This window comes from Zootoca vivipara, chromosome 12, assembly GCF_965207765.1.
Source record: "Zootoca vivipara chromosome 12, rZooViv2.hap1.1, whole genome shotgun sequence".
NCBI lineage: Eukaryota > Metazoa > Chordata > Lepidosauria > Squamata > Lacertidae > Zootoca > Zootoca vivipara.
The window spans coordinates 15,882,203-15,903,304 of NC_142595.1; the positions used below are offsets into that span (position 1 = coordinate 15,882,203).

General features: G+C 48.5%; 1 protein-coding gene across 2 annotated transcripts in view; it reads right to left on the reverse strand.

Annotated features, from left to right (window-relative positions):
• The window catches only part of MYBPC2 (myosin binding protein C2), a 71,180-nt gene that overhangs the window by 28,222 nt on the left and 21,856 nt on the right, over nt 1–21,102 (reverse strand). The window contains exons 2-15 of one of the 2 annotated variants that reach the window (XM_088655023.1): nt 19,198–19,290; nt 17,782–17,808; nt 16,260–16,337; nt 14,813–14,961; nt 14,368–14,485; nt 12,404–12,452; nt 12,188–12,250; nt 10,426–10,637; nt 8,282–8,414; nt 7,980–8,104; nt 6,033–6,138; nt 2,966–3,132; nt 2,672–2,837; nt 626–732 (exon numbers count right to left, since the gene is read on the reverse strand). In XM_088655023.1, the coding sequence (XP_088511149.1) occupies nt 626–732; nt 2,672–2,837; nt 2,966–3,132; nt 6,033–6,138; nt 7,980–8,104; nt 8,282–8,414; nt 10,426–10,637; nt 12,188–12,250; nt 12,404–12,452; nt 14,368–14,485; nt 14,813–14,961; nt 16,260–16,337; nt 17,782–17,808; nt 19,198–19,290 (1,593 nt within the window). Of the gene's footprint in view, nt 1–625; nt 733–2,671; nt 2,838–2,965; nt 3,133–6,032; nt 6,139–7,979; nt 8,105–8,281; nt 8,415–10,425; nt 10,638–12,187; nt 12,251–12,403; nt 12,453–14,367; nt 14,486–14,812; nt 14,962–16,259; nt 16,338–17,781; nt 17,812–19,197; nt 19,291–21,102 lie in introns of both variants that reach the window. The other variant, XM_035134682.3, reaches the window with a different exon arrangement.

Sequence of the window (21,102 nt, forward strand, 5' to 3'; positions counted from 1 at the left end):
CATGGGCAGCTTGCTCTGCCCCCATGGGTGACTCGCCCCCTCGGACGCTCGCCCTGCCCCCATGGCCCCACCCCCGAGTGCACAGCCTGTGCGCTGCTCCGGGTGTCGGAGCAGCTAGCTCCGCCTCTGCCCAGCCTCTTGGATAATGGCATTGTCCCGAGTGAATCTCCACCCTCCTATCTCTCTCACTTACTCATTCGTCACTTCTATGGGTTCTGCAACATGCCCTCTGTCTTTGAGCTCTTTGCTCTCCTACTTCTAAAGCTCGCCGGGATCTGGGAGATGGAGGGCCTGGAATGCTTTCTAGTGACAAAATGTCAGCTCTCCTAGGATTTATCTAGCTTTTCCCCTCTGAGCTGCGACCTCCCGCAAACCCCTGTTGTAAATCTACACTGTCTTCCTCTTCCTCCTCCCTGGAAGGGTCAGGGTGGGGTGGCAGTCTCCTCCATTCCTCCTCCTCTGCTCAAACGCCTCCTCACAGCTACGGAAGATCCGTAGGGGCTCAAGTCCCTGAGCATGTCTTTGAGCCAGAAACATGGGTTCTGCAACAAGCGTGGAAACTGGTGTGTTTCACCACGGGGCAGAAGCTCGAGGCCTTTTGCCCAAAGTCCCTCCGTACACTGACCCAGGAAGTTGAGCTTGGCGGACAGAGAAAGAGCATATCCATCAGGGATGAAGGTGTAGTCTCCCTCGTCCTCTGGCCTCACGTCATCGATGACCAGCTTGTGGAACCTGCGGGGTGAGAGCACTATTAGGGGCAAAGCAGGTGGAAGGATGGAAGAGGCTTCCGATCGCGGTCACTGAGAAATGCCCTGTGTTCATAGCGGAAAGAGGAAGAAATCCCGACGAAAGGAGAATGGATTTTAAAGTTAATGGGCTAGGCGGAGATGGCAAAGCAAGAAAAAAACCACCAAGAGATCAAAAAGATGAGAACTTTGTCGAAGAGTGGAGGTTCTTTTCGGGACGTTTGAGAAAAAGCTATAGGCGAATGAAATCGCAAACAGGATTTGAATAAAAGGCAAGGGTAGGAGAATAGATAAATGATTGTCATGTAAGTTGTAATTCAATAGGAAATAAATGGCAGTTGTGGCAGCCAATAAAGGAATACAACAGTGCGTGATATCATGGGCTGTCCCCTGAGCCCGCTAGATGACATCGCAAGGGATATTGCCTTAGGAGAGTGAGAAAAATTCTCAGGGACGATTCACACCCCGGCCAGCACCTCTTTAATCTTCTACCCTCGGGCAGGAGATATAGAAGTATAATCAGTCGTATAATTGATGCTTTTGAATTATGGTGCTGGAGGAGACTCTTGAGAGTCCCATGGACTGCAAGAAGATCAAACCTATCCATTCTTAAGGAAATCAGCCCTGAGTGCTCCCTGGAAGGACAGATCGTGAAGCTGAGGCTCCAATACTTTGGTCACCTCATGAGAAGAGAAGAATCCTTGGAAAAGACCCTGATGTTGGGAAAGATGGAGGGCACAAGGAGAAGGGGACGACAGAGGACAAGATGGTTGGACAGTGTTCTCGAAGCTACGAACATGAGTTTGACCAAACTGCAGGAGGCAGTGCAAGACAGGAGTGCCTGGCGTGCTCTGGTCCATGGGGTCACGAAGAGTCGGACACGACTAAACGACTAAACAACAACAACAACAATCAGTCGTACTTACACGCTAAAAAACAGTTTCTATCCGTGGGCTGTTAGGCTGCTGAACGGAAAATAATATAGGGCAACTGACTTTCAGGGTTGGTGTGTTCTGCGGCAAGCACACAGAGTGCAATTAGATTGAGTGTTTGTGGGTGGGGGGGGAGGCTTGGTTAATTTCATTGTACACAGGTTGTACATTGACAATAAAGGTATTATTATTATTATTCCCTTCCTCTCAGGAAATCAGAACATTAACAACATTTTCAGCACCTGCTAAAAACATTTCTGTTTAGACAAGCCTACCTGGGTATGTGGAATATTGACATGTGCTTTAATCTGTTTTTTAGCTCATTGTTGATTTAAACTATTTTTAAAAAAATCTTTTAAGTACAGTATCTGTTTTTACTGGTAATGTTACTGTTTTTATTCTTCTTGTAAACCACTTCGAGGTTTGCTTGGTAACAATCAAGTGGTAAATAAATTGTATGAAATAATATTCCAGTGCAATACATTAGACCAAGCATCCCCAAACTTCGGCCCTCCAGATGTTTTGGACTACAATTCCCATCTCCCCTGACCACTGGTCCTGTTAGCTAGGGATCATGGGAGTTGTAGGCCAAAGCATCTGGAGGGCCACAGTTTGGGGGTGCCTGCATTAGACCAGTGTTTCCCAAACTCCCGCTGTTTTTGGACTACAACTCCCATCATCCCTAGCTAGCAGGACCCAGTGGTCAGGGATGATGGGAATTGTAGTCCAAAAACAGCGGGAGACCCAAGTTTGGGAAACATGGCATATTAGACAGAGAAGTGGTGGCTGGCGCAAGGCCTTCTCATGAGATCTGTGACAGGATTCGAAGCTGGATTTTACAGTCCAAATTCGACGCTCTACCCACAACACCACAGAAGAGTCGCCCCTGCTTAAAAAAGCAAAATGGCGGCCACCAATGGAGCCGCAGAGTCCGCAACTACCCCATATAACACGCTTGGCCCTCAGAGAGCGCCGGCTTCCCTTCAGGCTCACCTGCCCTTGTGAGAGATCGTGATGCGTTTGCTGGGTCGGACCTCAACTCCGTTTTTGTACCATTTGCCGGTAACCTTCTCGTCGGACACTTCGCACTTGAAGACGGCCTGCTCCGCGGCTTTGACGGTAAGGTCAGCAATGCCCTGAAGAACCTCCAGCTGTTTGTCTGGGTGGCAAAAGAGAGAGAGATGAAGAGGACTGATCCCACAGCATCCCACTTGTGGGGCGGGGGAGCCATCCAAATCTCTTCCATCGTTTACTGTCTACCCGCCGGTCCAACCATTTCTCACAAACCTTCAACCACAAGGTCTGCCGCTGACTGGCCGCCGTTGGTCATGATCTGGTAGCGCCCAGCATCCTCCTTGGTGGCTTCGTTGATGATGAGAATGTGCTTTTTGCCATCCTTTTTGAAGCGGTACTTGAACGTCTCTTCACGAGTCAGCTCTACACCATCCTTCGACCTGGAGGCAGAAAGAAGAGGAGACTAAGATGGAGAGGGGACAAAGCTGGGGAGACAGTGTTTGTTTGTTTGTTTGTTTTAAAAAGGGATTCTGTCAGGTTTGGTTTCTTTCCTTTTCTCATTATTCCAGTCATCATAAATTCAGTTCACCACAGTTCACCATCAGTTGGCAATTTTTTAAAAAAGAAAAATCACCAGAATTTTAGTGTACCTTGCTCCTAAGATACCGTAGATAGATAGATGATAGATACTGTATATTCCTGCGTATAAGACTACTTTTTAACCCAGGAAAATCTTCTCAAAAGTCGGGGGTCGTCTTGTACGCTGGGTCGTATTTCTTATACGGTGAGTATATCCCAAACTCCATATTTTAACTGGAAAAGTTGGGAGTCGTCTTATACGCCCTGTCATCTTATACGCTGGAATATACGGTAGATAGATAGACAGATAGATTATAGATGATATAGATATATAGATTGCAAGCAGCCTCCCCATGTTTAATAAAAAAAATTCCTTCAGTAGCACCTTAAAGACCAACTAAGTTTTTATTTCGGTATGAGCTTTCGTGTGCATGCACACTTCATCCCCATGTTTAATGCCGTTATCATCGATATGTGCCTTTCCCCTAATACATACTTTCTTTTTTTCTTGTTGGAAAACTGCACCACAAAAAGTCAGAGAATGGTGAATTGATAGGCTGCGTTTTGATTCACACATTGTTTCAGGAACTGAGGCGGGCCTCACATTAAAATGTGAACCGAACTGAATTGCTCCTTCATCCCTAATAAACATTTAGCTGTCTAGACACACTAAGGGAAGGCAAAGGGGGATGGTGAAATGTCTGCCTGAAGCATGCAGGGTGGGGCAAAAATCTGCACTGAATTCATTTGTGTGGGTGGCTAGAAAAGCCTAGAAAGGAGGAAGTATGTCCTGCAACAGAAAAGCTCCTCCAGAGGCACCTTCAATATATTTTGTGTGCAAACGATAAATCCATCGGAGCATATGATGCTTCCTTCTTTTTTGTATATAATTTTTATTAAATTTACTGCTTTACAATTTAAAGTACTCATTTTTTATATCCTTAAGCTATCAGTGACTTCCCTTCTTCTCTTCCCATGGTTCATTTTACATAGAATAAATCCCTGTATATTTTACAGAAGCTATACCATTCCATTACTATTGCATCCATCAAAACTTATTTACACTGTTGAATTCATCTTAATGTTGCTAACGTTTTCAAGTGTGTACACCATTTCCCCCCATATATTCAATAAACATTTTCCAATCTTCTTTAAACGTATATTCTTCTTGTTCTCTTATTCTATATGTTAGGTCCACAAGCTGCGCATATTTCGTCAGTTTCAGTTGCTATTCTTCTTTAGTTGGGACCTCGTTCGTTTTCCATTCCATTACTATTCCATTCCATTACTATTGCATCCATCAAAACTTATTGCATCCATCAAAACTATTGCATCCATCAAAACTTATTTACACTGTTGAATTCATCTTAATGTTGCCAGAGTTTTTTCAGTTGTACACAATTATTTCCCATATATTCAATCAACGTTTCCCAATATTCTCTAAACGTATGTTCTTCCTGTTCTACATGTTAAGTCTGCAAGCTGCACATATTCTGTCAACTTAAGTCGCCATTCTTCTTTGGGACCTGGCTAGTTTTCCATTTGGGGGCTAACATATGATACTTCCTGATATCGGTGCAAACATCTAGTCCAGGGGGCTCCAACTTTTCACACTGAGTGGGCCACGAGAGTACTTCACACAGAACCCACGGTCCAGTTCGGCACACTGACTTATCGCGTGGGGGGTGGGGAGTGAGGCCAAAATTTGACACACACCCACCCAGCCCTCCTGCTGCCTTCTCAAAGCTGGATAAGTGGGCTTTGAGAAGGAGGTGCGAGGCTCCGACAGGGTCCTAGAGCCCTCCCGCCTCCTTCCTAAATCTGGGAAAACACTAACTGGGCTTTGGGAAGAAGGCAGGAGGACTCCAGAACCCTATCAGAGCCCTCACACCTCCTTCCCAAAGCCCAACACATTGCTTTCCTGGCTTTGGGAAAGCAGTGCGAAGGTTTCAAATGTTTCCAAGGGCAGCCCAAAACATGGGACCACCACGATCTAGACATCTAGACCTGAAGGAGTGTCTCCACCCCCATCGTTCAGCCCGGACACTGAGATCCAGCGCCGAGGGCCTTCTGGCGGTTCCCTCATTGCGAGAAGTGAGGTTACAGGGAACCAGGCAGAGGGCCTTCTCGGTAGTGGCACCCGCCCTGTGGAACGCCCTTCCACCAGATGTCGAGGAAATAAGCAGCTATCCTATATTTAAAAGACACCTGAAGCATAGCTGCCAAGTTATCCCTTATTTTAAGGGATTTTCCCTTATGCTGAATAGGCTTCCTCGCGAGAAAAGGGAAAACTTGGCAGCTATGCTGAAGGCAGCCCTGTTTAGGGAAGTTTTTAATGTTTGATGTTTTATCGTGTTTTTAATATTCTCTTGGGAGCCGCCCGGAGTGGTGGGAGAAACCCAGCCAGATGGGTGGGGTTTAAACAAACAATTATCATCATCATCATCATCATGGGGAGACTCAGCCAGATGGGTGGGGTAGGGGTACAAATAATATATTATTATTATTATTATTATTATTATTATTATTATTATTATTATTATTATTATCTATTGTGACCAACAGCAACTTGCCAGGGCCTTTCACCTTGCCTGATCATTTTAACAGGAGATCTCAGGGATTGAACCCAGGACCTTCTGCAAGCTTCGCACGTGTGAGAAGGTTCAAGAGGCAGCTCTACGGAAGCCAGGGCTGGAGCGGGAGGGGGTTGTTCGGATGATGCCAATGGTCTGGGCAGGGGAAGGATGGGCAGGGAACTTACCACATCACCTGGGCTCCTTCCTCAGACACTTCCACTTCCATCTCCACCTTGTCCCCAACGAACACTTGCTGGTCATCCAGGGCACCCACAATCAGGACAGGTGGTTCTAGGGACAGACAGACAGCATGGCAAGGGCACAGCTCCAGGGCCAGCATCAGGCGGTCCCAAACAAACCTCTCCAGCCCATCCCCTTTGCCTGTCCCCAGCCACCTTGGCATCTTACTAACTTTGCTAAGTTTGCCCAGCCAACTGTTGTTTTCTGTATTTGCAGCACCAAATGACCTCTCTGGGGGAATTTGTACATCACTTTCATTGTAAAAAAAACCTCTAAGGTAGGTGTGTGTGTGTGGTTAGTACCGTATTATTGTTGCTGGCATCCATCCATCTCGAGAGACAGTGGAATGTACCTGGAGACTCACAGCACCTGCTGTGGCTGCAAACAGTGGTATGGTTGGTGGTTTCAAAAGCTGCTGAGAAGTGTACAGAAAGCCAGATGTTTGCGTGTTCTCTGTCCATCTCTCAGCACAAGTTGTGCTGGAGTTGTCGATATCTGTCTGGATCGAGAGAAAATGGAACGTGCCTCTGGGAGCAAAGTCAAACTGCTGAGTTAACAGCACCCAAAGTCACCTCCCAGGGGCGCAAGCCTGGGCAGTGTGTATGGAGGTCCTGGGCTGCACAGAAGACAAAAGCCTCACTGATGTGGTCCAAAGGAAAGCAGAGCAATATGCTTGGCACCAGCTTGGCTGGAAGGAGGCGTACAAGGCACCATCCAACCGTCTCAGGGTCCCCACTCCAGATTTGTGTAGGGTTTATTCCTCAGCCTTTTATTCTCCCCTGGGGCATAGGAAGGGGGTGTGGGGAGTGCGGCCTGCCCCGGGTGTCATCCTTGAGCGGGTGACACTTGGGGGGGCGGCACTTACCACGGGGCCTGAACTGCAGTGCGCCCGAGCCACGCGTCTCTCCTGGGAGTGACGCAGTGGCTCGGGGCCCCGCGCTGCCCATAACGGCAGCGTGGGGCTTGCGTCTGCCTGGCGGACTCTGTGGGCAGCTTGCCGTGGTGCCTCTGTGCACAGATTGCCATGGTGCCCCTACCGCACCGGGCACCGGAACAGCTAGCTACGCCCCTGATTCTCCCAAAGATATCCCACAAGGCAGTGGGTTTGGATTGTTCCTCAGGGTTTACTCCCAAAGCCTGTCTCACAAACAGAGGTTCAAGATCTGTGTTTTCCTTCTCCTTCCCGGTTGGACAAGCCCAATCTGCCCCTCATTCGCCTCCAAAGCTCCTGCAGAAACCACCTTTTTGACTGTTGAACCTGGTCTCACCAGCTCAATCCGTGGGAGTCTGTCTTTGCATGCAGACAGACTCTCATGGAGGGTTTGGAATAATCCATCCGCTGACCCTCACCTGGTTTAGCTAAATAAAAAAATTCCTTCAGTAGCACCTTAAAGACCAACTAAGTTTTTATTTTGGTATGAGCTTTCGTGTGCATGCACACTTCTTCAGATACACTGAAACAGAAGAAACCAGACCCTTATGTATATTCAGTGGGTAGGGGGTGATGGGAATGGGTGATGGGCTGATAGGAGTGGTAAACCTGTAGATGACTGTTAACGACTGTTAATGACTGCAATTGGTCTTGCGGGGGGGGGAGCAAGGGCTGAGGTGCTAAGGAAAGCTTGATCATGTACAATGAGATAAGAATCCTATGTCTCTGTTCATTCCAGGTGGCTCCATGGTTTTAAGCTTGCCAATGAGTTTAGCCAGCCAGTCAAAACCATTCCTGGGATTCTCAGAGCCACAGATGAGAGCCGAGCGCAGGGGCAGGGAGGGGACCATCAGTCAACAAACTACCCAGAAGTAGTGCAACATGTCCCCCAACAGAGATACTGTCCCTCCCTATACAAACGCACACACACACTCTCTCTCCCTTCTTCCATCATCCTCACCTTTAACAAAGACCTCTGTGAAGCACCTCTCCTCTCCACAAACACATTCATAGGCTGCGTCGTCAGCCAGCGTGGTCTTAGTGATGGTCAGGATGCGTTTCTTGCCCACGTTCTCAAAGATGTATCTGCCCACAAAGAAGAGGCGCCACGTCACAACTGAGAAAGACTAATCCAGAGTCCGTCCATCTGTCTGTCTCAGCAGCTGTTTCCCCATTTTTCCCACCCACCCAACAGAACCCAACTCTGCTCTTAGAGAATGCCAGAGGAGGCACCCTTGGCTATCCATCCACATTCAGACTCACTTTCCACTGGGCTTGATCACTTGGCCGTTCTTCATCCATTTGATAACAAGGTCTGGGTCGCTCAGCTCCACATACATCTTGATCTTGTGCCCTTTGTCAACTTGATAGGCTGGATCCAGTTTTTTGACAAAGGCTGCAAAAGAGATGGGGAGAGGACTACAGTGGTACCTCTACTTACAAATAATTCTACTTACGAATTTTTCTACTTCCAAATGGAGCTCCGTCCGCCATCTTGGATGCGGTTTAGATAGGATTTTTTCTACTTACGAATTTTTAGATAGGGTTGCTTTGACTTACGAATTTTTTCTCCCAATGCATTCCTATGGGATTTTTCGACTTACAAATGTGTGTTCAGAACGCATTAAATTCATAAGTAGAGGTACCACTGTACTGAAAACGCCTTTGGGGCCCCAGCCTGCTTCCTACTTCCTTGCTGCGGTCTTCTGCTCCAAGTACAGCTTCTTCCTATCTTGAGAGCTACAGATCTCCACTTCCACCTCAGGGGGAATTTCTGCGCTCCTGTCACTAAGGTGCATGGATCACAGCAGCCAGCTGGTATATTGCTTGCCTCACTTCAGCACAGAACGCCACCTTGATCTCCTTAGGAGAAAGGCGGGGTAGAAACACGGCGAGAAAAGGGGAAATGGATGGAAACCGCAGGAAGGGAACGGAACCTGAAAAGGGAGTTGGGTTCAAATCCCCTCTCAGCCAGGAAGCTCACTGGACGACTCTGTAGGCCAGTCGCTGTCTCTCAGCCTAAACTACCTCACAGGGCTGTTGAGGGGACAAAATGGAGGGAGGACGCAGGGGTGAGGGGAAGAATTGTGCATGTTGCCTTGAGCTCTTTGGAGGAAAGGCCAGGTATAAACAGAATGCACGTATAAAAAGGAAGGAAGGAAGGAAGGAAGGGAAGGAAGGGAAGGAAGGGAGGAAGGGAGGAAGGAAGGAAGGAAGGAAGGAAGGAAGGAAGGAAGGAAGGAAGGAAGGGGAAGGGGAAGGGGAAGGGGAAGGGGAAGGGGAAGGGGAAGGGGAAGGGGAAGGGGAAGGGGAAGGGGAAGGGAGGAAGGAAGGAAGGAAGGAAGGAAGGAAGGAAGGAAGGAAGGAAGGAAGGAAGGAAGGAAGGAAGGGAAGGGAAGGGAAGGGAAGGGAAGGGAAGGGAAGGGAGGAAGGAAGGAAGGAAGGAAGGAAGGAAGGAAGGAAGGAAGGAAGGAAGGAAGGAAGGAAGGAAGGAAGGAAGGAAAGGGAAGGGAAGGGAAGGGAAGGGAAGGGAAGGGAGGAAGGAAGGAAGGAAGGAAGGAAGGAAGGAAGGAAGGAAAGGGAAGGGAAGGGAAGGGACGAAGGGAAGGAAGGGAGGAAGGGAGGAAGGGAGGAAGGGAGGGGAAGGGGAAGGGGAAGGGGAAGGGGAAGGGGAAGGGGAAGGGGAAGGGGAAGGGGAAGGAAGGAAGGAAGGAAGGAAGGAAGGAAGGAAGGAAGGAAGGAAGGAAGGAAGGGAAGGGAAGGGAAGGGAAGGGAAGGGAAGGGAAGGGAAGGGAGGGAGGGAGGGAGGGAGGGAGGGAGGGAGGGAGGGAGGGAGGGAGGGAGGGAGGAAGGAAGGAAGGAAGGAAGGAAGGAAGGAAGGAAGGAAGGGAAGGGAAGGGAAGGGAAGGGAAGGGAAGGGAAGGGAAGGGAAGGGAAGGGAGGGAGGGAGGGAGGGAGGGAGGGAGGGAGGGAGGAAGGAAGGAAGGAAGGAAGGAAGGAAGGAAGGAAGGAAGGAAGGAAGGAAGGAAGGAAGGAAGGAAGGAAGGAAGGAAGGAAGGAAGGAAGGAAGGCGCACCTCTCAGGTGGGCGTCATTTCCATTCTAAGAGAGGTGTTTTAGCACCTCTTTTTCTAGAAAAATAGCACTGAGTCCACAGCAGGGGGGCACTGGAAGGCACTGTGCTGAAGGACCCCCTCAATCCTAGAGCCATCTCCCCCCACCGCACACACATACAGCACCGCAGATAGTCAATGTAGATGTGACCTCCTCCCAAAATTTCCCAGAAGGTCTGATACGGGGTCCAGGCCCGCCCACCCATTCCTAAGACACCCTGCTCCCAATCAGTGACCTCAGGAGACCTGGCTCCCAGGCCGCCAAAAGGCAGAGAGTCCAGGCATCCTGGCTGACCTTCGCTCTTCTTGACTTCCACCTTGGCTTTCTTGAGCCTCTTCAGCATGCCACGGAGGTCGGTGATGCCATACTCAAAGGCGATGCGCTCGTACTCGCTCTTCTTGGTCACGCCTTTAAGCAGCTCCCAGATCTCCGGCGGGATCCCCAAATCATCATCGTCGTCCTTCTTCTTCTTCTTCTTCTCCTCTTCCAGCTGTTGCTGGCCCTCTCTGCACAGAGAAGGAGGCAGGACCTTTCGAGCTGAAGCTTCCCGTAGGACCGCCGTTCAACCCCTGCACCCCACTTCCCCGCACACAATGGGTGACGTGGATAAGGGACTACACTGCATTCACAGCCACACACTCCTCAATCTCATACCCGTGCCTCTCTCACAGGGATATTAACTCCGAGTCCAACCCAGCCTCTCCGAGCTATCACAAAGTGCACGTTGTTAAGAACTTCCAAGAAACAGCAAGGAACAGGGCGAAATCGTGGAAGAAGCACAATTTAGGCCTGAAATTATTACCCTGGTAGGTATGGACATCTCTTCCACATGGAACTTTTTTTGGGGGGGGGAGGCTGGACAAAGCATGGAATTGGGGGGAGGGCAGAGTAAGTGGGAGACTTTCCCTAACATTCAAAGTTGCTGTCCTCAGCCTCTGATTGGCTTCCAACCTGCCCGTCTCCAACGCCAGCCACCTATTACAAAAAACTAATCTCCTGTCCCTTTGCATCTGGACTCCTGCCCGTCTTTACGAGATGCTTTGCTTTGTCCACAGACAGCTTTCCGGGTCATGTGGCCAGCAGGACTAAACCGCTTCTGGTGCAACGGAACACCGTGACGGAAACTAGAGCACACGGAAATGCCGTTTACCTTCCCGTCGCAGTGGTACCTATTTATCTACTTGCCCTGGTGTGCTTTCGAACTGCTAGGTTGGCAGGAGCTGGGACAGAGCAACGGGAGCTCAACCCGTTGCGGGGATTCGAACCGCCAACAGTTTTTCTACAATTGGCTAACACAAAATGCAATTAATTGCTTGTGCTCTGAAATGGAAGCCGCTGAGGAGCAACGTTTCATTTGCCCAAGCATACCTTGTAAATTATTTTCAACCCTTCCCCAACCGTTTCCCTTGTGTCTCCTGTGTTATGCATTAAGCTGGGGGGGTAGGGCTGCTGTTTCCCCACCTCCATCCTCTGACGGCCACCAACTGGGATGGCTTCAAAAGATTAGACCGATTCATGCAGATGAGGCTATCGACAGCGACCAGCTATGCTCTGACTTGCTGGGGTGCACTAATCGAGAGAGTTGCTCTTGCTGAGGTCCTGCTTGCGGGTTTCTAATGGACATGGATACTGGGCCTTTGGTCTGATCTAGGAGGGTTCGTGGCAGGTGGGACTGTGGGTTAAACCACAGAGCCTAGAGCTTGCCGATCAGAAGGTCGGCGGTTCGAATCCCTGCGACGGGGTGAGCTCCCGTTGCTCGGTCCCAGCTCCTGCCAACCTAGCAGTTCGAAAGCACGTCAAAGTGCAAGTAGATAAATAGGTACCGCTACAGCGGGAAGGTAAACGGCATTTCCGTGTGCTGCTCTGGTTCGCCAGAAGCGGCTTTGTCATGCTAGCCACATGACCTGGAAGCTGTACGCCGGCTCCCTCGGCCAATAACGCGAGATGAGCGCACAAGCCCAGAGTCAGTCACGACTGGACCTAATAGTCAGGGGTCCCTTTACCTTTACCTTTAGGAGGGCTCGTTTCATGTTCTTATTCTCCATTCTTCACCTACCTCTTCTTCAGCAACCCGCTGAAGTCCAGCTCTCCAGCAGTATCGTCTTTGCCGCCTTCCCCTCTGCAAGGAGAAGAAGGGGGGGAAGATATAACCCCAGATCAGCACCCATTGAACTGGCTCAGCCTCCCGAGCAGCGGATGTTTGCAGTGAGTAAGGGAGCTGTGCACATCAAGGCACAGCCTACGGGTCTGTGCTCTAACCAGCGACACTTACGTCCTTTTGAAAGCCTGCAGCACGGCGCCGCTGTCGTCTGTCCTTGGTGCTGGAAGAGGAGAAAACAGATGTCTAAAACTGGTATCTTGAACCTACTTTGCTGTTCCAATGAAAGGGCAAGCAGGCGCCCTCCATGTGTTTTGGACTACAATTCCCACCAGTCCATTTTAGACCGCAACTCCCATGAGTCCAGCATAGCCGGACTGACTGGGGCTGATGGGAGTTGTAGACCAAAATACCTGGAGGGCGCCAGCTTGGTTAAGGCCGGATTAATCCCTTAAAAATAATAATAATAATAATAAAAAATAAAAAATAAAAAACCCCATGCAGAAAGGGAGCTCAGCCACCCACAAACACCTCCTTCCCCAGGGTGCCTCAGTATTATTGTGCTGTGTGGGATCCAGAGAGTCTTTATTCAGCTGGTGCAGTGAACGAAGGCTTTCCCTCCATGGATCTTTGAAGGTGCCACGGAAACTCTGGGCTGTCATGATTCATTCTGCCATTTTTACTGTTTTGCACAAATTATTCTACTCTTGTTACTCAGAGTAGGTACAGTACTCAGGTGAGGTACAGTAAAAACCGTAAAGGTGATTAGGGAATTACAATAAACTTATGCCACTGCAGAGTTCTGCCCATTTTAAAAAGGCAGGGATCATATTTTGGAAAGATGATGATGATGATGATGATGATGATGATTGTTTGTTTGTTTATACCGCACCCATCTGGCTGGGTTTCTCCAGCCACTCTGGGCGGCTCCCAACAGAATATTAAAAACACGATAAAACATCAAACATTAAAAACTTCCCTAAACAGGGCTGCCTTCAGATGTCTTCTAAAAGTCAAGTAGTTGTTTTATCTCCTTGACATCTGATGGGAGGGCGTTCCACAGGACGGGCACCACTACCAACAAGGCCCCTCTGCCTGGTTCCCTGTAACCTCACTTCTCGCAGCGAGGGAACCGCCAGAAGGCCCTCAGAGCTGGACCTCAGTGTCGGGGCTGAATGATGGGGGTGGAGACACTCCTTCAGGTATACTGGGCTGAGGCCGTTTAGGGCTTTAAAGGTCAGCACCAACACTTTGAATTGTGCTCAGAAACGTACTGGGAGCCAATGTAAGTCTTTCAGGACCAGTCTTGGGCCTTGGGTAGATTTCTCAGACTACAAGCATATTGGGAACAAGGATGCCACTACTACCTGCCAGCTGCCATGAGCCCTTGGGACAGGGGGAATAGACTAGGAATCCAAAGAGACAAATAAGGAAATAAATATCCAGGGGAAGGGAGTTCCAGAGGTGGAAAGCAGGCAGCAAGAATGCCGCTCAATGTGTTCTTGTGGTTCAGATTTCACATGTGATGGGTTCACACTCACAAGACCACAAGGAAGGATGTTGCCTCCAAAGGATAAGGCTATTTAAGGAGCACTCTTCTATACGAGAAGCTGGCAGGAAGAAGGAATGGGGTTACTGCTGGCTGAACCAGGCTCAGCCTGTCAGAGGGAAAACAAACCTTCAAGTTAGTCGAAACAAAATAAAAAAATTCCTTCCAGTAGTACCTTAGAGACCAACTAAGTTTGTCATTGGTATGAGCTTTCCTGTGTATGCAGAAGAAGTGTGCATGTACACGAAAGCTCATACCAATGACAAACTTAGTTGGTCTCTAAGGTGCTACGGGAAGGAATTTTTTTATTTTGTTTCGACTACGTCAGACCAACACAGCTACCTACCTGTAACTTCAAAATCATGTTTTCCAGCTTAACTTATGCCAGGTTCCCAGGTCACACCCCTTTTCAAGACGTATGCCAGTTTAAGATCCGCCGGGCTCAGTTCAGCCGGCTGGGTCCCTATGTACCTGCAGCTTAGCTGATTATGGTGTGGCTCAGTTGTGCTGGGGGATCCACTGGATCCTAACCCCGCTTGCTCTAGGATGACTCCTTTAGCGTTTACTGAGTTAGGGCTGCTGGTGGTACCTTCCACGTCGATGTTGAAGGTGCAACTGTCAAACTTGTCCTTGGCTGCCACCTCAAAGCGATAGTCCCCTCGGTCTCCGATTACCACTTTGCCAATTTTTAGCTCGTAGGTGTAAACCTTCAGGAGCAAGCAAAGAATAAGCAAGAGGATTAAGGTTTGTTAGTGGTGACCATTTCCACCATAGCCTTTTAAGGATCAAATATAGGCACGGTCCGGACAAAGCCTGGCATGCCTCAATCTCAATTAACAGAGAATTCTCGGTCGCCTTTGCAAACTACAATTCCCAGGATCCTTTGCAAGAAAGCATAATCATGTAAAAGGTGGTTTGCAAATGAATAAATAATTGCAACACCAGTCTGGTATGAGTTTAAGAAGGCAACAAGTCGTAGGAGAGCTGATTCGCCCCTGGCCAAATCCTTCACTTTTCCTTCTCCTGGGACTCACGTTTTTCTCCTTGTCGAAGCTGTCCTTGAACTGGAACCTCAGTCCGCTCTTGATACCCAGCTCCAGCCATTTCCCCTTGAACCATTTGACGGTGGGCTTGGAAGGCAGCAGAGCCCCGTTCACCTGCACTATGATATCAATATCCTTCCCTGAAAGACAAGACAGGGCACATGGAAGTCACGACTTCCTCCACTTAAGAAGGAATCGCCTCTCATCTAAAGTCAAAAACCTCCATGGGGCTTTTGCAGACGAAACTGCTGTGTTGACAGTAGTGAGCTGGGTGGACCGGTGGTCTAAAGCAGTTTTCCTGAATGCCATTTCCCTCCAAATTCATTAGTCCAGTGTAGCTGTCAACCACTGGCTCCAAAAGAACCCCACTTTGTTTCTTTGATCGAGGACAGCATTTTTACTGTGCATTCATGGCGATTTGTGCTCATGATGCTATGAGAGTGGTTTCACACACACACACACACACACACACACAGAGAGAGAGAGAGAGAGAGAGAGAGAGAGAGAGAGAGAGAGAGAGAGAGAGAGGATTCCAATTTCAATACTGTTTGTGCCTTCGGAAGACATGGGGTGGCCACACCGCTTCATTTCCAATCAATACCTATCCTGCTGGAATCCCAGGACCATTCTGGTTCGGTTTTTGTCCTGCTTTTGTTGCGCCATAACGCCCACGGATGCCAATCGCAGAACAAACCAAAGCAGGTTAAATCTGCTGCTAACGCACCGCACTAAAGAACACATTACAGAATACTCCTGCGACAAAAACCACCACTCTGGAGGGGCCCTTGTACATCACATGATTAGGACCAAACTGAAAGTGATGGGGCCACCCATGTCTGTTTATTGACTTGCCTATCTGGTTTGCCTCCAGAGTAGTGTCATGGTTTGAAGTTTGGCACTAGCTTCAGTCACATTACTGAAGGTGAGCCAGTCAGAGTGTAATCCAAGCATCCCCAAACTGTGGCCCTCCAGATGTTTTGGCCTACAACTCCCATGATCCCTAGCTAACAGGACCAGTGGTCAGGGATGATGGGAATTGTCGTCCAAAACATCTGGAGGGCCAAGGTTTGGGGATGCCTGGTCTAATCTGTACCGTGTTTCTCATATTATAAGACACGTCTTATATTTATTTTTTCCTCAAAAAAACACACTATGGCTTATTTTAAGGGATATCTTATTTTTTTCCTCCTCCTCCTGCCGCGGCCGGCATTGCTGCTGCGCCTATCACTATGTCTTATTTTCGGGCTATGGCTTATATTCCTTGAATGCTCAAAAATCCTGCTATGGCTTATTTTATGGGTATGTCTTAAAATATGAGAAACAGGGGTATCTGGATGACAGACTGCCTGGGAATCTCACATATACCCCCTCGAGGCAGCATCCTCACTGTGCCTAATGCTTGGGCCGCCCCCCGGTGCAATTCTGCTCTGCCACTTACCACTTTCTACTAAGGCGCTTTCTGGCTTCTTGAGGAAGAGTGCATCGGACTGAGCAGAGGGCTCCCCTTTACCTTCATCTGAAAAAGAGGGAAGGGAAAGTGAAGAATGGGCCACGCCTTGCAGGTGAGCTGGAAGCTGAAACAGGGTGATTTGGGAGTAGCGGGGTTCTTCAGGGCAGGATATGTGGGCATGGCTGCCCTGGGGGTATGAAGAGGAAGGGCCTCAACTCAGCGCCACAGCATCTACATTCAATTCCTGGCATCTCCAGGTAGGACTGGAGTGAGCTAGGCCTGACTCAGTATAAGGCAGCAGGTCACAGTCCATGGGGCCCACTCATGAACAGGACAAGTCGCATGGGATTAAGAGGCCAATGAGGAATTATTCTCCTGCATCCCTCACTGACATAAGGGATGGTTCAAGTATGTGGCTATATTTTCACTGCTGGTAAAGGTAAAGGTAAAGGACCCCTGGATGGTTAAGTCCAGTCAAAAGCGACTCTGGGGTTGCGGCGCTCATCTCGCTTTCAGGCTGAGGGAGCCGCTGTTTGTCCACAGATAGCTTTCCGGGTCATGTGGCCAGCAGGACTAAACCGCTTCTGGCGCAATGGGACACTGTGATGGAAGCCAGAGCACACAGAAACGCTGTTTCACTGCTGGAGGAGGTATCAAAAGGCAGTAGTAGCAGCAGCAGCAGGCCATAGGTATTGGGGTGGGATATCACTGAAGGGTAGGTGTCAGGGGGTTGTTGCGGCTACTCTCGAGTAAAGGCGCTCCAGTCCGCACTGTCTTTAAGAGTTTTATTGTGCATACTATTTACAGTGCAAAGATAACAGAAAACATAACCGCCTAGTCAGATTAAGAACCTGGCAATGGCTTCCGTCTGCTTTTCGGCCAGCATAAAAGCCTGGGCACCCCAAAACGCCGCCCCTTCGCCCTACGTGTAGGCGCACGCCTCAATTCGGGCGCCGGAAGGAGAGGTCTCCCCTCTTGCTGGCTGGGACGGCGCCTGGGCTCTGACGTCTCGCTGAGCCCCATATCTGCTGACCCTCAGCCAGAGCGGTGCCAAGGCTCTGATGCGGCTCTGAGCCCCTCCTGCATGCTCTGTTCCCCATAGCGTTGCCAGGGCTCAGACGCCTCACTGAGCCCTCTCTCCATTCCGATCCATTCCTCATTCCCTCCTCCTGACTCGCTGCTCATGCTGTCTCTGGGCGAAGTGCTGGTCAGGATGAGGAGGGGGAGGGGGAGGCTCCCTGTAGGGAGTCTCCCTGACAGTAGGGATACACCTCAGAGAAGAAGCTGAGATTTATTCAAAGCCCTGCAGAAGCTAAGAGTAGGCATGGGACAACTTATTGACGGAAGGTGGGACATCTCGACAGGTACCGGTAGCTGTAAGAACTTCTACATACGAGGAGTGGTATGTCTCTGGGTACAGAGCATATGGAGACACATATACCCAATATACAAGCAATACCAGCAGATGTTGAGGACATTTTTTCTCCAGGCTGCAATCTTTGGGCCTCACCTGATGGCGCCTGTTCTGCCGGAGCCTCTGCTAAGGGGCACAGAAAAGGGGAAAAATATAAATAACGTTAGACCCTTGACCCAAGCCATGGTGGTTTTTCTCCACAACTCCAAGTATATTTCCCCACTGCCTGAAGCTTCTAAGTCAGGTGAATATTCTCTAGGTCTGGAAGTTCGTACAGTCATACCTTGGAAGTCGAACAGAATCCTTTCGACTTCCAAAACATACAAAAACCAAATCGCGCCTTCTGATTGGCTGCAGGAAGCTCCGGCAGCCAATCAGAAGCCACAGAAACCCTGTCGGACGTTCGGGTTCCAAAAGTAAGTTTGCAAATCAGAACAATCTCTTCTGGGTTTGTAATGTTTGGGAGCCAAAACGTCCGAGTTCCAGGGCAATCGGGATCCAAGGTACGACTGTATTTTACTTTTGTTCCTGTTCTGTTCCAGGATATCCCTTATGAATAATCAGAAATCTGTGCAGCTGTGTTTTCATTTCAGCTCACATGATGCATAAAACGAACCAGTATGTTTTGTTAAGGATGTGATGGTCAAACCTTTGTGTAGCAGCCGCATTTATGGCTTGAGGATCTGGGGTCTAGATCGGTCTTGTGTGACTGCCTGCTTTAAATACATAATTGTCTAATTTTGGCTTCTTCTTTTTTTTAAAGGGCAGTTATGTCCTTCTCAGAGCCTGGAGGGAAGGTTGCAAAATCAGCAAAGCACCACTTTTTTTACTGGGCCAGCATTTCCAGTAAAACATATCATCTTACCTCTGTGCCATTTATTTAATTAAAACAGTCTGGCGGAGGTCTGCAGTTTATTAGTTGGGAGTCAGAGCTTTCGACGGCAACACACCAGAAGATGAAAGTTTAATGTTGACCAGGAGGGTGGGCAGAATATCTTTGTGTAGGTTACAGGGTGCACAAACTCTCCGCCTTTCAATTCTGGAAATTCAGGAATAATATTGCCCTCCTGTTCAACTAGAAATCTAATTAATGAAAACGACTCGTGCCAAATACACGGGCCTTTTCATTCAAGGCAACAGTTACATGGCACCATGCAACATGATTTCCTGGGAATCAAACACAAGGACTTCAGCAACGGCCCCACCTGCACCATACACTTAAAGCAGTATCATACCGCTTTCAACAAGCATGGCTTCCCCCAAAGAATTCTGGGAACTGCAGTTTGTTAATGGCTTTGCAAGTTGTTAGGAGACTCCGATTCCCCTCACGGATCTACAATTCCCCAAGCTGTTAAAGTACGCTGAGAACTGTAGTTCTGTGGGGGGCGGGGGCGGAAATAGAGGTCCCACAGCTCTTCATTCTCCCACTCCCCCAAAATTATGACTGGAGCATGACTCTCTCTGCTAGCCAGCATGTGCCTGAACATGCCAAAACGGGTTTCCTGGCCCCACCTTTCGCCTCTTCTTTTGCCTCTTCTTTCTTCTCCTCTTTCTTCGCTGCCTTTGGGTCCTCTTTCTTCTTCACCTCTTTCTTCTTTGCGGCTGCTGAAGAATGAAAGTAAGACCGATCAGGAGCCAGAATAGGACAAGGAGAAGGAGTCACTGCTTGAGTTAGTCAAATAGTGCACACTGATTCCAAAAATATGGCAGTGGTGATATGCACCCCATGCCCAAAAGACAAGTACTTCACACACACACACACACACACACACACACACACACACACACACACCATACAATCTAAATGTGAACATACAATCCAAGTGTGGGAAGCAAGAAAAGGGGAGAGAGAAGAAAGGGGATCAAGAGATGATGATTGTGTGAGCAACTGCATACGCATACTTTTCTTTATTTGGGGTGCGGGTTGTGTTATGACTGAGGGGTTCAGTGCCAGTCCAATACAATTTGGCACCTAAAGCAAAGCCCAAATTGCTGGTACTCTCCTGCCTGAAGCTGAGTTGAAATTGTGGCTCAAAACTTGTTGCGCCATTGAGACATTCGTTCCTGCCTTCATTTCTCCTCACGGGTCACTTCAGCATGGAAGGTCTTAGCAGGGTTCAACTGGATACTTCAGAGAAATGGTAAATTTCGAGGAGGGAGTTGAAGGAAGAGGGGAAGGTGTAGCTATTGACTCTTACAACTAGACAGAAAAGGTGGACCTGATCCACTTCTTCCACTTGAGGGATCCTCCAAAACGTGCATGGTGGTTAGGTTGTAGCTGGTCTTCATGGAACATTCATTCTTATTCGTTTGCAGGAAAGTTATATACAACAATGAGTTATATACAATTCTTCCTGCATTCATCCTGATTTGCTTGTAGGGTAAAATAGAAAAAAAATCCTTCAGTAGCACCTTAAAGACCAACTAAGTTTTTATTTTGGTATGAGCTTTCGTGTGCATGCACACTTCTTCAGATACACTTGAAACAGAAGTGTCAGACCTTTATATATATACAGAAGGTGGTGGGGGTGGGTGGGAATGGGTGATGGGCTGATGGGAGTGGTAAACCTGTAGATGGCTGTTAACGACTGCTGATGACTGCAATTAATCCTGGGGGGGGGAGCAAGGGCTGAGGCGCTAAAGAAAGCTTGATCATGCATAATGAGATAAGAATCCGATGTCTTTATTCATCCCAGGTGGCTCCATGGTTTTAAGCTTGGTAATGAGTTCCAATTCAGCAACTTCTCTTTCCAGTCTGTTCCTGAAATTTCTCTGTAATAAAACAGCTGCTTTGAGATCTTGTATAGAATGTCCTGGGAGATTGAAGTGTTCTCCTACTGGTTTCTCTGTCTTATGGTTCCTGATGTCAGATTTATGTCCATTTATCCTTTGGCGTAGCGTTTGGCCTGTTTGTCCAATATAGAGAGCTGAAGGGCACCGTTGGCATTTGATGGCATACACAATGTTAGAAGATGAGCAATTAAATAGTCCTGAGATGGTATGTTGGATGTTGTTGGGGCCAGTAATGATGTTGTCTGGGTGTATGTGGCAGCTTGTAGGGTATTTATCCATCTTCCTGCTAACCATCAATCCATTCCGCACTTTTCAATCCATTTCTCCATCACTTTCCTAACTGCAAAAAAAAAAAAGTCTGTTTCTTTATTCTTCTTCTTTTTAAGTGGATCTATTGCACTTTGGTCAAAGGGAGGAAAGCCAATGTGTCTAAAACAGGGTGTAGAGAAATCTGGAGCATGGGAGGCTTAGGAAAGTTATTAAGAAGCAAGAGTTCTGTTATGCCTAGTACAGAAGAGCAAGGTGGAAAAGAAAGATGGTGGACAAATTGAATAATTTTACGCGTCTGTGGGAAATGCGACAAGACATTTTGAGGCGAAAAAAATGCAAGGCAGCAGAGTGTTT